The sequence below is a fragment of the Carassius auratus genome, chromosome 49 (assembly GCF_003368295.1).
Source record: "Carassius auratus strain Wakin chromosome 49, ASM336829v1, whole genome shotgun sequence".
Taxonomy (NCBI): domain Eukaryota; kingdom Metazoa; phylum Chordata; class Actinopteri; order Cypriniformes; family Cyprinidae; genus Carassius; species Carassius auratus.
The window spans coordinates 8,412,139-8,427,169 of NC_039291.1; the positions used below are offsets into that span (position 1 = coordinate 8,412,139).

The following is a 15,031-nucleotide window of genomic DNA, read 5'->3' on the forward strand; positions in this document are numbered from 1 at the left end:
TGACTGGCTGAAACACGGCACACCCCCTTTAAAACAGCACTGCTGTCTCCCACAGACACCTTAACTGTTTCCTCACCTAGTGCTTATGCCTAAATGGTTCAGACTGCTTGACTTACTGAAGTAAAGCTTCCAGCATTAAAAACAGTCCCTGAAGAGTCTGAGAGGGGAGCAAAAAAGGTGTGGAATTTTTTTTTTTTTTCACAACCTTGTGGATAAAATAATTCATTATGTCAACAACAGACTGGTCAGGCAGGACCACACATAGTTTGTATCCAGAAAATTTCAGAAATAGATTCCCACAGAATTCAAAAACCCACCATTTGCAATCCCCCAACCCTTGTATTTTAGTCCATTAAACATTTTTAAAATGTTCAACATAGGATTGGATGATAAATCGATGCAGAATCGATTAATGGATAGAGTCTTCGATTTTCAGAATGCATTGCGATTCCTCTGGAATCGATTCTGAGCTTAGATTTTACCAGCAGATTGCGCTCTAATCTAGTTTTTATCTGCACACTCAAACGCTCATGAAGAAGAGTGCTAAAGTGTGCTTGACTCGGCTGAGTCATGTAATTTCACTTCATCTTAGAATGCTTTTATGATGCGAGATTAATGTAAACACAGCCCACTGTGAACATCTTTGTAATTCGCTAAAACCTTTTCGAATTTCATGAATGATTGTTTTAGGTTCAAGTGTCTGTACGGATTTGGAAACGAGCAGAGTACGGGTGTTTCTAAAGCATGCCACCTGCTGTTCAAAACTAAGCTCAGAATCGATTCTGAATCATTTCTCGATTCGCGATGCATCGATTTATTTTCCCCAGCCCTAGTTCCACTGAATTTCCTACAAAATATGCCTAATTTAGTGCAGATTTAGTCTAAACCAGATTTAGAGATTAAGTGTGTAAATGACCGACAAGAACAAATCTGTAGCATCACATATATTGAGTTTATAAACAAGCCAGTCATCTTCTAGATGTCGGCAACATCCAAAAGTTGACAAGACAACTGAGCATATAGCAGTGGACTGGATTTAGAAATGAGAATATGACTGAAGAACCATCTCAATCTGAAGAGCTGAAGGTCATAAGTACACAGTAAACTCTAACTTTAAGTTAATAAACTATGAGATCAAGATAGTAGAACTTTAGAATTTATATATTTAGCAAAAGCATGTCAATTGAGAAATATTGAGTAAGATAACTCATTCAAGATCCTTGTATTGATTTTTGTGGAAAATATGACTTGATTATCTCTAAATAAATGTCATTATTTCTAACAGCAAAGCAACAATATTGTTCCTCAGGACCATATAGCAAGGGCTTGCAGTGCCCCGTTGCAGGTTGTACCTGTAGGTCCTGTTTAAAATTGTTTACATCTATTTATATATTTGTGCTATTTACAAATACACACACACACAGTGGGTACGGAAAGTATTCAGACCCCCTTAAAATTTTCACTCTTTGTTATATTGCAGCCATTTGCTAAAATAATTTAATTGTTTTTTTTTTTTGTTTTTTTTTTCAATGTACACACAGCACCCCATATTGAAAAAAAAAACACAATAGAATTGTTGACATTTTTGCAGATTTGTTAAAAAAGAAAAACTTAAATATCACATGGTCCCAAGTAATCAGACCCTTTGCTGTGACACTCATATGTTTAACTCATGGTCCTACACCTTCATTTGAGTCCAGCTGTGTTTGATTATACTGATTGGACTTGATTAGAAAAGCCACACACCTGTCTATATAAGACCTTACAGCTCACAGTGCATGTCAGAGCAAATGAGAATCATGAGGTCAAAGGAACTGCCTGAAGAGCTCAGACACAAGGCAAGGCACAGATCTGGCCAAGGTTACAAAAAGATTTCTGCTGCCCTTAAGGTTCCTAAGAGCACAGTGGCCTCCATAATCCTTAAATGGAAGACATTTGAGACGACCTGAACCCTTCCTAGAGCTGGCCGTCCGGCCAAACTGAGCTATTGGGGGAGAAGAGCCTTGGTGAGAGAGGTAAAGAAGAACCCAAAAATCACTGTGGCTGAGCTCCAGAGATGCAGTCGGGAGGTGGGAGAAAGACGTAGAAAGTCAACCATCACTGCAGCCCTCCACCAGTCGGGGCTTTATGGCAGAGTGGCCCGACGGAAGCCTCTCCTCAGTACAAGACACATGAAAGCCCCCATGGAGTTTGCTAAAAAACACCTGAAGGATTCTCTGGTCTGATGAGACCAAGATAGAACTTTTTGCCTTAATTCTAAGTGGTATGTGTAGAGAAAACCAGGCACTGCTCATCACCTGTCCAATACAGTCCCTACAGTGAAGCGTGGTGGTGGAAGCATCATGCTGTGGGGGTGTTTTCAGCTGCAGGGACAGGACGACTGGTTGCAGTTTTTTTTTCTTGTTCAAATTAAGCATAAAAGACAGAGCTTTTATGCTTACATATCTAACCTATCTATCTTCAAAGTGCTGATTTGCTCACAGATAGAACCTTATAGAACCAAGTTAGAGTTTGACTTTGTAGATATAACCTTGCTGTTTTCTAAATCAAATCAAAAATAAAGTAAATTTGACAAACATGTCAGATAGAACCTTAATATGATTCCAAGGGGATAAATGTCAGAAAGGGAAAGTGTTTAAGGGAAACATATAAAGGCAGCAATAACTTTAAAACCTTCTTCTTCTTGCTATGCAGCAGAAAACAGACACTTGCCCTTTAAACAAAAGACTTTCTTTTCAGCCAGTTCAGACAACTGTACAATCACTTTAAAATTGATATCTCAACGGAGTGTGTTTTGTGCATTGAGACACAACATCCATGGTGTGAACTCTGTGTGTAGGTCCACAGAGGGCTGTACCTGCAGTATCAGGTACATCACTAATCTGCCCTATATCTGCACTGTTTATTTGACAGCCAACACTTGATCTCATAGACGAGGCCCCATATTCCCATCAGGCTTGAAACTCACCTAATGCCCCGAATAAACTACCATTAAAGAAATAAAAGGTCTATGTATTGTAAGAGTTTTGTGAACTCATGGCATAATTAGTGGAACGTAATAAACACATAATTTGCCTGGTTCAGTAACATACAGTGTGATCCTGTGGGCTACTTCATGAGCGGCTATTTAAGAATGAATCACTTTGATGATAGCCATCTGCACATGTACTGCACAACCTTTATAGAACTCTATTGAAAACTGTCAACAAGGCAAAGTAAAGGTTTTTAAATCTAATTTAAATATAAATAAATCAACTTTTCCCCATCTAATTCTTCCACAAAGCTATTGTATAGCTTCAGAAGACTCATTTGGACTACTTTTATGACGTGAAGCTTTTGTGTCCTATTTTAGAAGCTTGAAAGACTTCCAATTCAATGTAACTGCATGGAAAACGGCCTTCAAAATTTCCCCTTTATAATCAGACTTTTGGAGTGACATTTGGAGCAATGTTTATGAGTGAACTATTGGGTAATAACATGCAAAGTTTTAAAAAGGGGGAATAAAGTGGCAGATTAGCTGTGCAGAATATCCCCCCCACAAAAAAGGATGAGGGCATCCATAAACTGATGATGCACCACATCAGCCATATTCAGTAGCCGGCTCTGTTGACTATAATTAGGGATGCACTGAATGTTCAGTAACAGAAATTATTCGGCTGAAAATAGCAAATGTCTGGAAAGATAAGCAAAAAGACTGAAGAAACTGTACAGAACAATGACATCAAGCGATCAAATAGCAACCAGCGTAGAGTGAGAGGCGCAATGCAACAAACAGTCAGCAGTGTGGAAGAATTTAAAACACAAAAATCATTACAAATACCCACAGCGATAGACTTTTTAGTACTGCAGCCCAAGTCTTCGATGAGAAGAGGATGGGGTGATTGTTGCTGGTTACTGTATGATGATTGAAATTCTGAAAGGGCCTTAAAAAATTAGTAAATAAACTGCAGAACGTTGTTTTCTAATACATGCACAAATTGCATGTATTCTGACAGCGCTACAGTTTATCGGTTTACTATAGTTAATACTACAGTAGGCTGAAGCATTCATTAACACAGTGTTGTAAATACTATAATATATACAGGATATTACACCTTACTATATAGTATGGTTAAAAAATACTATAGTATTTACTATAAATTACTACAGTACTTTTTCATGTGAGATTTTCTAATGGTTTAAAAGAACGATCTTCCTGCTCAGCAAGGCTGCTTTTATTTGTTATAAAATTACATGCTTGATTCAAGAAGTGGGTCTGATGGCCAAAAACAATATTATTTTACTAACATATTAATCTTGAGTTAAATTGTGCTTTGTTTGTATAATGTCTGCTAGAATAAAATAAAAAAAAGATCAGTGTTTAATATTTTTAAATAGTTGTTTTGTAATAGATTTTTTCTTTGAAAAGCAAGACAAAACAGTAAAAAGCACATTTGGGCTATTGAATTTTTGCAAGTTTGAAAAAAATTGGCAAAATATATTGGGGGATATTTGGCCTTCTGCCCAGTGTTTTTAATTTTGTTCAGTTTCGGCTTTGGCCAATAATTTTCATTTCGGTGCATCCCTTAACTATAAAGAAATCAATCTAGATTTGTTGAGTCATGCGGCTCGTTTCTGGTTCAGACACGGTGTCATTCAAAATACAGCCAGTCTAAAATGTTCCCTTTTTTACACCCCATGCTGTTTCAGAGCAGATTTATTTTGGAGCCAAAATCAACTTGGCAAAAGAAAATGTCATCCTTCTAGAGCAGCATCTCCTTGTGTGCCTCACAGAGCTCTTCCACACTAATGCACATCGTCACACTTGAAAGCCTCTTCCAGGTGCAGGAGAATACTTCACCAGAATACAGCCAGCTCAACACATACACATACTGGTAGGGCATGATTAATCAAAATAAAACCAAAAAGGCAATATGGCTTCGTATAATTGTCAAATCGCAAAGTCTACTGTTTAATTAAATAAAAATATGCCCTGCATGTTTCACAGTGAAGCACAGCACTTGGTTCTTATATCATAGCACTTTATGATCCGCCGGTGTTTGCAGCATCTCAAAATGAACATCTCTTTTTGCAGCTCTGAGTTTGGCTCCCTTAAACATGCATTTGGGAACACAACGTGATAACCATCTGAGCATACTTTTAATGAGAAGCTTTCTGCCATGAACCTTTCTGCGATTTCTTGCCAAAATAGATGTTTAATGGTTTTATGTTTGAAAATGAAAAAGAAATTGAGACATAAACATTAATACTACTGTAATTTTACGTTTACAAAGTAATGTAAAAAATAAAATTAATAAATTATTTTATTATTACCATATGCTGATAATCACAACATCATGCAGCCTTACAAACAAACACAGCAAACCTGAATTTTTTTTATCTATTTTTTTTTTCAGAAAAAAAATATATATATATGTATGTGTGTGTGTGTGTGTGTGTGTGTGTGTGTGTGTGTGTGTGTGTTTCGCCCCTACTCCCAATAGCATGCAGCCTTGCATAGTGGGTTAACTAACTGCCTAAGCCAGAATTCAGAAGAAAAGCTAGAAAACTGGACTGAAAGACTTTAATACTAAAAAAGAAGGGGAGGGGTGGGGATGGCGGGGGAAAGAAAAGATAGTCAGGTTATCATAATCACATAATAGTATTAACTAGCCACTTAAATGACCATAAATATCACAATTGTGCAGTTAAGCTCGAATGATTGCAAGTTATGCTTTATTGATTTGGTCTGATTTCTGGGCAAATGATAATCTTCAGTTCTGCCAATTTGTGGCATATCACGAAGTACTAAATAACATGTGACTCATAAACCTGAAATTGTCTATGCATAAGTGTCAGTGGTTTCATTCATTAAGCCCTTCAATATAATCAACTTTCAGTTGATTAGTCAGTAATTTGTCAAAGTTATAACATTTATCCTCCTTTAAACAACACAAAGTAAAATACAAAGCAGACACAAGGTCACCTCTCCAGGTTTCATCATATGCAAACACGTTCACATGGGAACAGGAGATGCACTTACTTTGTTTTTGACTTGGGTGTGACAGAGGAAGCATCCTTGCGTGGCCGGCCCCGTGGGCGTCTTTCTGAGGGGGCCGGGCTCCCTGAGGGCGTGGCCCCAGCACTGCTCAGGGGAGGAGATGGTCCTTGCTCAGAGGGCTCCAGACTCTTATCCTCTGATGACATTCTGTATAAAGACACACACAAATTCATACATCACACTGGTCTGACAGAAACACCTTAAAATATTTGCACAAAGCTTAAATCTTTTGTCATGACAATGAATAAATTAATAAAAAAATTAAGTATATTTGATTACTTAGAAAACACTGGTAAAGCACAGTGTACATTCAGAAAACTAAGTAAATAATTATTGCATAAGCAGACATTAATCCACAAAGTAGACCCAAAACAGATGACTTACACATAGGGCTGTCACAGTTAAGAAATTTCCCCTGCGGTTATTATAGGTGGCTCAATAGCACGATATGCGGTATTACCGCCATTTATTTTTGTTTTTTTACATACCTTATTTATCCTGATTTTGCTGCATACAAAACTCTATCGTTGAGTTATGTAGCATATATTGTTGCTTTTTTAACTGACAGAGAGACACGTTTTAAAACATTTTTGTTTATTGTTAAATGCCAAACAGCAACAAGAACATGCGTTTTACCCAAAAAAAATTTTGGAAGAAATCAAATAGTTCTAACATGTATTACATGTATTTGCGTGCGACTTTGGACAGCAGAGGAAATCTAGACTGATTATCGCGTCACCACTGGCCCACCAGGACAGTGGATTTGCGTTGGAGTTGGAGATGCACTCCTCATGCAGATGCATGTGAGCTCGTTATCTGCTCACGCTCTCTTGTGTATGGGCCCTGATGGGGAGGTTGTCCGTGACTTCAGCAGGTATGCCTGTTAAGCCCCTTTCACACTGCACGTCGGACCCGCAATATTCCCGTAACATTGCCTGGTCGCCTTCTGTGTGAAAGCAACCACGTCCCGGAATTGATTACCGAATCGAACCCGGGTCGAGGACATAGTAACATTGCGGTAATCGATCCGGAACGAGCTCTGTGTGAACAAAAGCCAGATCTAATTCCGTATCGAAGTGATGACGCGCGTTATCGAGCGACTCTTTTACCGCCTGTTTTGAAGGAAGATCAACATTCGCGACGAAAACATATGTGCAAACTGTAATAAAGCAGAGATCAGTTAGTTCCTCACTTTCCGCGCTGACGCAGAGATCGTTTGCTTGCTTCAGTTAAAGTATAACGTGCCAAGTGTTGTCGACTCGTACATTACACGTCGCGCTGATGTCACGTGTCGTTACGGGATCTTCACGAGTTGTGTGTGAAAGCACGCACATATACCGGGTCATCACTGGCAGTGTGAAAGTGCCAAATCTAGCGACCAGGGAACAATTACAGGAACACTTTACCCCTGTATTTGCCGGAATGGCAGTGTGAAAGGGGCTTTACTTTCACGGCTGTATTTTACAGATTTCGCAAAGGCTTCAGCTACTCCTAACTGTCGGCCGGTACTGGTCTCAGCTGTTCATTCTGATGTTGCTCCGCGACCTGACTCTTGAGGGACACTCTAAAACGCTTACCGTGAAAAATGCTTAACATGGCTTAATGTACTAAGACAGTGATATTAACAGACCAAACTCACTAAAAATTATTCTAATAAAGTATACTATCTATAAAAAAAAATCAGATGAGCCCGGAATATGAATGCAACTCTAATAACACGTTAAGCATTTCCTCCCATAGAAAACCGTTATAAGAAAACATTTAATGTGGCTTAATGTACTAAGACAGTGATTTTTAAAAACCAAACTCACTAAACATTATACTAATAAAGTATACGATGTACAAAAAAAATAAAACAGATGACCCCATGATAGATGATCGAGATCGAGCACCTCCCATAATTTCAGCCGGCCTATTCAAAACAAACGAAGCACCATAAAGCTACCACGGCTCGCAAGAAAATTACATTCGTAACCATATTGTATCATTAATTTATTTAACATTGAATGCACAGTGACAAATTGAAAAAACAAGAAGGCCACAGCCTTAAAAAAAAAAAAAAAAAAAAAAAAAAAAAAAACCTGAACACTGCGGTTGCCGCGGTTTTCTGCAGTTGCTATCTTTCTTCTGCGGTTTGCATATCAACAGCGCGGTATTACATTATTGCGGTTATCGCGACAGCCCTACTTACGCATACATTTTATATTTTAAGTAGCAAATATAATTTTTATGAATAAATTAAGTAATAATTCTCTAACAAAAATACAAGCTTACAAACATGAAAAAATACATGCATGCGCATGCCCTATGGACTTCTGTTTTATTTGGGGAGGGGTGGATGGGGTCATTTTATCTACACAGTTTACTGAATTCCACCAGTGGAACAGACAAACAGAAGTGGGATTCATACAAATAAACAAATATGCCTGGTCAATAACCGTTAGCCCTCATAAATATTCAATGGACATGCAAATGAAGCCAAGAACCTGTATCACCGGTACAGTACCTTAACCAGTACCCACTGTATAGACAATGATGTAACCTATTCCTAAAGTCTGTAATTTGTGATGAGATGCCAAAAACATTATTGCCAGTAAAAAGCAATTAATCATTTCATGGCTGGTTTCACAGTCAGGGTTTAGGCCATAGTTCAATTAGGACATTTACGTATCTTTTATAAACATTCCTAAGAAAAAAACATAAAACAATTAAACTTGGAACAAACATGGAACAAACATGGAACAATGTTTAATTGGTGATTGCAGCTGGCAGGCAGCAGCATTTATAAGTGCAAACAAAATAAAGGGCATTTTCAATCCTTTTTCTATGAGCTACTTTCATCGATGACAAACTACCTAATTTTAAGTATAAATCTATAGTTATAAAGTGGCAACAGCAGCTGTGTGTTCGACTTAGGGTTGTAACGATATACCGGTATGATGATATACCGCGATATAAACATGTACGATTATCATACCGTGTACATTTGCTTATCTACGATATTGAGAGAAAATAACAAACACAGAATCTCACCTGCGCCTAGGCAACAACGTTCCACCTAAGGGGCAGTTCATATATCGCGCCTAAAACACGTGGAAAATGTTAGACAAGCTGCTTTCTGATTTTTTCCCAAAGCCTTCTGGCACTAGCGCTCTAGAGGCGTCTGCCGTTCATCTTGGCTGAGCTTTCAACGTTGTTACGGGAAAGGTGAGGAACATGACCTGTGTTGCGCTTGCGGCATTATGAAAGGTTGAGATGTTTTTAACCTGATGCAGTGCAGAGGCGCCTGGAAAAAAAACGAGCGCGTTTGCTACATTTGAAATAACGAACTTGAGTGCGCAAAGGATGCAATACGTGAACTGTTCTCTTACTTCACCCACACATACAGCGGAGACAACATCAGAGACAGAGGCCGTTATCTCTAATCTCGATCCCACGTCAAAATATGAGTTAAAATTGGCACTAGTAGGCCTATGGGAATACTTTTTGTATAGAAAAGACGAAATCTTATTTGTCCTTGAAGGTAGACACAGTTTGCAAAAACTGTGGTCGGAAACCGGCTGCAAAATGAGCAAACGCATCGAACATGTTTACCTATTCAGAAAATCATCATCCCGTGCAGATACAGCTATGTCCCATTTATAATTTAAGGTTAATGCATTATGATTTCTGTGATGTGGAGTGAAGCACAGAATCCAGTCATGACAATGAATTTACAGCTAGCTAATTATTATTTTGTTTATTAATGATAAATATAAGTTATTAAAGGTCCCCTTCTTTGTGATTCCATGTTTAAAACTTTAGTTAGTGTGTAATGTTGTTGTTAGAGTATAAATAATATCTGTAAAACTCTAAAGCTCAAAGTTCAATGCCAAGCGAGATATTTGATTTAACATAATTCGCCTACAAAAAACGACCCATTTGGACTACAGCCCTCTAGTTCCTGCAGTAATAACGTCACTAAAACAGTTTTTTTTGACTAACCACCGCTCACATGAATTCACAAACAGGGGGCGTGGCCTTGTTGCGCTCCGACGGAGAAGAAGGAAGAGCTGTTTGTGTTTGTCGCCATGTTGTTGAAACGCTGTTTTTTTCATCTCTGAGTCCAATCATCTTTGTTTGGGCTTCCCAGGAACGCTGTACTTTGAGATTAATGGTTACAATTTATGTTTAACTCGGTTCCTGAAAATTATAATGCACATGTAAAACTATGTGCAGCTCATTTTGGTGAAGACAGCTTGCTGAGGACAACTTTCTCCATCTCAATCAGTTTAATGCTGGATTTGCACAAAGATTATTCTTGAAAGATGGAGCAGTTCCCTCTTTGTCTGGAGAAGGCGTTGTTTATGGACCACACCGGTAAGTGTATTTTATTATTTAAGTTGGTGCATTTAACAGTTTCTGTAACTTATTACACAAAGGGCAACGCTGTTTAGCTTTGTTAACTAGATGTTAGGGCTGTGCAAAAAAACGAATGCGGTTTTCATGCGCATCTCATCAGTAAAAACGCTCCTCCTGAGACTATAAATACATCTCCAGCACGTGCGTTCTAGCCCAATCGCGTTACCAGGAGGGCAGCCTGCTCTCAGCTGCTGTCGCGTCACAACACAGGAACCACTGGACCAATCAGAACCCGTTACGTATTTCTGAAGGAGAGGCTTCATAGAACAAGGAAGACATCAGCCCGTTTTTGTGACCGTGAAAACAGCAGTATACAAATAGGTGAATTGTGTGAAAAATACTGTTTTTTTACACGTGAAAGATGAACACGTGTTATATTGCTCATTGTAAACACAATCAAAGCTTCAAAAAAGTGCGTAAAACGGGACCTTTAAACTAATAAATAATCAATGGTAAAATTTTCTTGTTTTTGATGAATGAAATTTGAATAAAAACATGCTTTCAAATAATTGTCGATAAGAGATTGATTGATTAAGGCTGAAAAAGGTTGGGCTGGGTGCAGCTCATGCATAGAACACGTGCGAGCGGCTGTGAGTTACATTGACCGTATCATCATTCATTCACAGTGTACTAATTAAGCTTTTAATGTGATTTAAACCTAAAAGTACATTATAATAGAAAGAACACAAAAGTCATTCAACATGAAAAGCAAAAGAAATGTAGGCTAGTCATGCAGGGCTGCGGGACATAGGACAGATAGACTATTAATTCCTACAACTTGTTAATTCGTTTCTACTACTTATTAATTTGTGGCAATTGTCCATGTTTCGTTAATTTTGTTCCCTAAATAACCCATGATTTAACTGAAATAAGGGAACAAATTAATAAATCGAACGAATTATTAATTCATGAAATCTTTAATTTCCCTTCCCATGTTTACCACACACAGCAGCCTAAAAGATGCGATTAAAAGTGAAAGATAATAAAATAAACCAGCGAAATTAGAAGATTTAAGAAAAGAAACCGGTAAACCAGAACAAATTAAGCCACATTAATGAAGGCTATATCTCGAACGGCAGAGGCATGGTCATCTAACATATTCCTAACCCTGTGTTTTTTTTTCTCTCTCTCTCGGTCTCAGCTGTTTCGATCGCGTTGGAGCCTGGAGCACACATTTATCCAGGCGATACAAACTTACATCGCAGTCTGTTCATTATCAAAATAAAATACAGTCAACTAAACATTTAAAATGTTACACTGGTCAGTTTAAATAGACCGTACACCGGTCCTCTCTGCTGACACTTTAAGACATAATACATTCAATATGAACTAAGGATACTTTTGAGGTGACAATTTTGTATGTATTTGTCGTTTCAAGAGCAAGAATAGACAAAACTCAATTAGACGCGGCTCTCTGTATGTACAGTGTATATGCACTGAACAGCATGCGGGTGCTGAATTAAGATTTTCATGTCTTTTTGTGCTTGTATGTTAAAACTGCTGAGGTGTACAAGTTCATTTAGGCACGATAGGAAGCGAAGAACAGCTTGGTTTGGTGTTGGCAAGTTTTTTCACATCTTCTGTTTGAATACTTTAAACAGTTTTGAATGTTTAAATTGGCAAGGCTTTAAACACGTGCAATTGATAAGCTTTCATGACTACGCAAAGGCCATCTTTTTACGCTGGCCTCAGGAAGTTGGTTGATATCAACGGCCCCCTCCCCTCTCTCAACGCCACTTTACTAAAGATATGTGCCTCGCCTATTTTTGAAGGTAAGAGTGTGTACTCATATATGCTCTAGAATCCTTCTCGCGATACTTTATTGGCGTACACCGATCAGTCTTCGCAGCACTGCTTCAAGTCGAACACACCGATTGGGTTTGTGGTGTTGTTGTTGTGCGTGCTAGGAAACATATCCACCATACGTCATTGTGTCACTGTATCAATATGGTGATATGATACTTTTTTTTTTTTATTATGTAAAAATGTTTACCGGTATTATCATGGAACGTATGATATGCACACTTTTACATTTCATAAGCATATATACGTCTATTCCAAAAAAAAATTACCGGGTAAATTTCTACCACTGCATATTATATTCTGCCCAACCCTGTGCTTTAGTGCACCACTCTCTCCTGCACTGAGAGTTGAATTTCAGGAAGAGGAGAGCAGTGCTGTTGAATCATAGCTGATGATCGTGAGCACAGCTGTGTGAGGATGAACACTTGGGAGAGATGCTACTCAGCGTGATGCTGCTGGTCTCCACGGAGCACTGCTCAAATTAATTTAGAGATTTTATTCAGCACAGTCATGCTGAGGACAGAGGAGGAAAATGAGGGAGGAAAACCCCTGCGCCCAGCAGAGAGGCCTGCAACACTCCTTATTTGAATGCTGCTTTCACTGTCGATGTCACAGGGCCCCTTCTCTACCTGACCGCAACAGCCTGACAGCATACCCACACACTCTCTCTGTGCTGAAGTAAACGGAAGTCATTCAACAGTTTATATGCCGGCATTTGAAAGACAAATATTTCAATTTTAGCTACATTGCAGGGCTGCACAATTAATGAAATTTATAACAGAAAATGCATGGCCTTGTACGATATACTTACATTGTCTGCATGAGATTCACTGTGTTGTCTCCATTCAATTCAATTTGAATAAAAATTTAGCTCATGATGTTTTCGATGTCTCAGAGCATTTCAGTTTAAACCTGCTGTGCAGAGCACTCCAGCTTGACATTATTTTAACATTCCGAACATGTCTATCCAAGTTATTAAATTTTTTTTTTACACTACACCAGTCACAGAAAAGAGACACTCAAAAAAAAAACTCAAAAGGTAATTCAACTTCCACCAAAAAAAAATTGTAGGGCCCTATGATTTCCGTAGTGTGGAATAGGGCTGTAAAGATATGGAGAAAAAAAAAAAAAACCTTTTGCGATTTCGATTTTAACACACATAGACATGCTTTATAGTCATATATGCATTCAGTATGAATTTGAAACATTATCAAAAGAAAACCAATTAAAGCTTTTTCAAAAGTTGTAACATGTCTCAAGAACGGACATAAGTCTATTAAAAGTTATTTAGCAAATACAGATGTCAGAGTATTGAATTAAAAAAATTTGCATAGCCACCAAATTAAAAAATCTGCAGGAAATAAAATTGTGAGTAGATTTATCACAAATATAGACATGTGATACCACCACAACCACCAGAAATACTTAATTGTGTCTGCTTTACAAATGGAACACAAGCTCATTGAGACCAATTCCCTGACATAATACGTCTGTTGCGACCCATTTAACAGATGCATCATTTTAAGTTAGAACAACTTGAACAGCAACAAACAATAACAATACAGCAAAATAATTAAACCACGATCATCTAGCCCTCCATTAAACATGAAAAAAAATATTTCATCATAGCTTACTCAGTAGTATTGCTTTCTTAGTTGCACCACTTGCGGAAGAATTTGTGTCAGAGTAACAATTAAAATGCGACTTTGTTAAACACGGTCCTAAATTGTTGCTATAGTAGCATCATATTAATGCTAGAAAGTCTATGCATTCGGCAACTATATTTTTTTTTAAATAAACCATTATATTTCATAATTAAAATCTATTTTCACACTCATCTTGAGTGATGGGTAGGGATCCATCCAAAGTGTACGCACAGCAGTGAACACATATTAAGACGTTTGTCTGCGAGATCTGTCATGCGTGCCGCGGAGGCTGTCTGTCAGTAACACACACCACAACGAGCGTGACACACGCACAGACAGTAGAGTATGAAAACTCCCGCTTAATAATAAAGAGTGACGATGGCGAAGAGATTTGCTTAATAATGTTATCGTCCACATTATTATCTGACCAAACATTTCTAATTTGCGATATTATTAAGACGTTTGTCTGTGAAATCTGCGAGACCGCATCGAGTTAAAAACATCTCAACTTTTCAGGATGCCGCACCACAGGTCATGTAGCTTACTCACCTTTTCCGTAACAACTTTGAAAGCTCAGCCAAGATGAAGGAACAGCTGATAGCTGTATGTGGATTTTTAAATAAATTTAGTAGCTGTGCTACTGCAAGCAGTTTTTAGTGCTGCAAATCCATTTATCCATTGCTGAAATTTTCGCATCTTCTTGGAGAGAGCAGGTCATGGTTGCTTAGCAATGGCAGACTCCTCAGGAGCGCAACTGCCTGAAGGCTTTGGGGGAAAAAATCCGAAGCGGCATGCCTAGCGTTTTCCACGCGTTTAGACTCGATATGTGAACGGCCCCTTACAGTACGAAAACTCCTGCTCAATACAAAGAGTGACAATGGTGGAGACAGTAAAACGTTCCAAAGTATGGTTATACTTCACTAGAGTTAATGCAGACAACGCTGGTTGTCATAAGTGCAAAAACTTAAATTTTTCATGTAAGGGCAGAAACACAAGCAATCTGTCAATCTTTCAAAAGTGCTTCATGTGCAGACAGAGAAATGCAAAGTTTTCGACTGCCTAACACAACACAAAATAACACAACACAAAATACCGATAAGATTACCGTTACAGTACTGGACCGTTAAGCAGTATCAGTAAG

General features: G+C 38.2%; 1 protein-coding gene across 7 annotated transcripts in view; it reads right to left on the reverse strand.

Annotated features, from left to right (window-relative positions):
• LOC113066129 (histone-lysine N-methyltransferase 2C-like) overlaps positions 1–15,031 on the reverse strand; it is a 134,769-nt gene that overhangs the window by 104,116 nt on the left and 15,622 nt on the right. For all 7 annotated transcript variants that reach the window (XM_026237803.1, XM_026237796.1, XM_026237800.1 and 4 more), the window contains exon 2: positions 6,023–6,187. In XM_026237803.1, the coding sequence (XP_026093588.1) occupies positions 6,023–6,186 (164 nt within the window). In that variant the 5' untranslated portion in view covers position 6,187. The remainder of the gene's footprint in view (positions 1–6,022; positions 6,188–15,031) is intronic.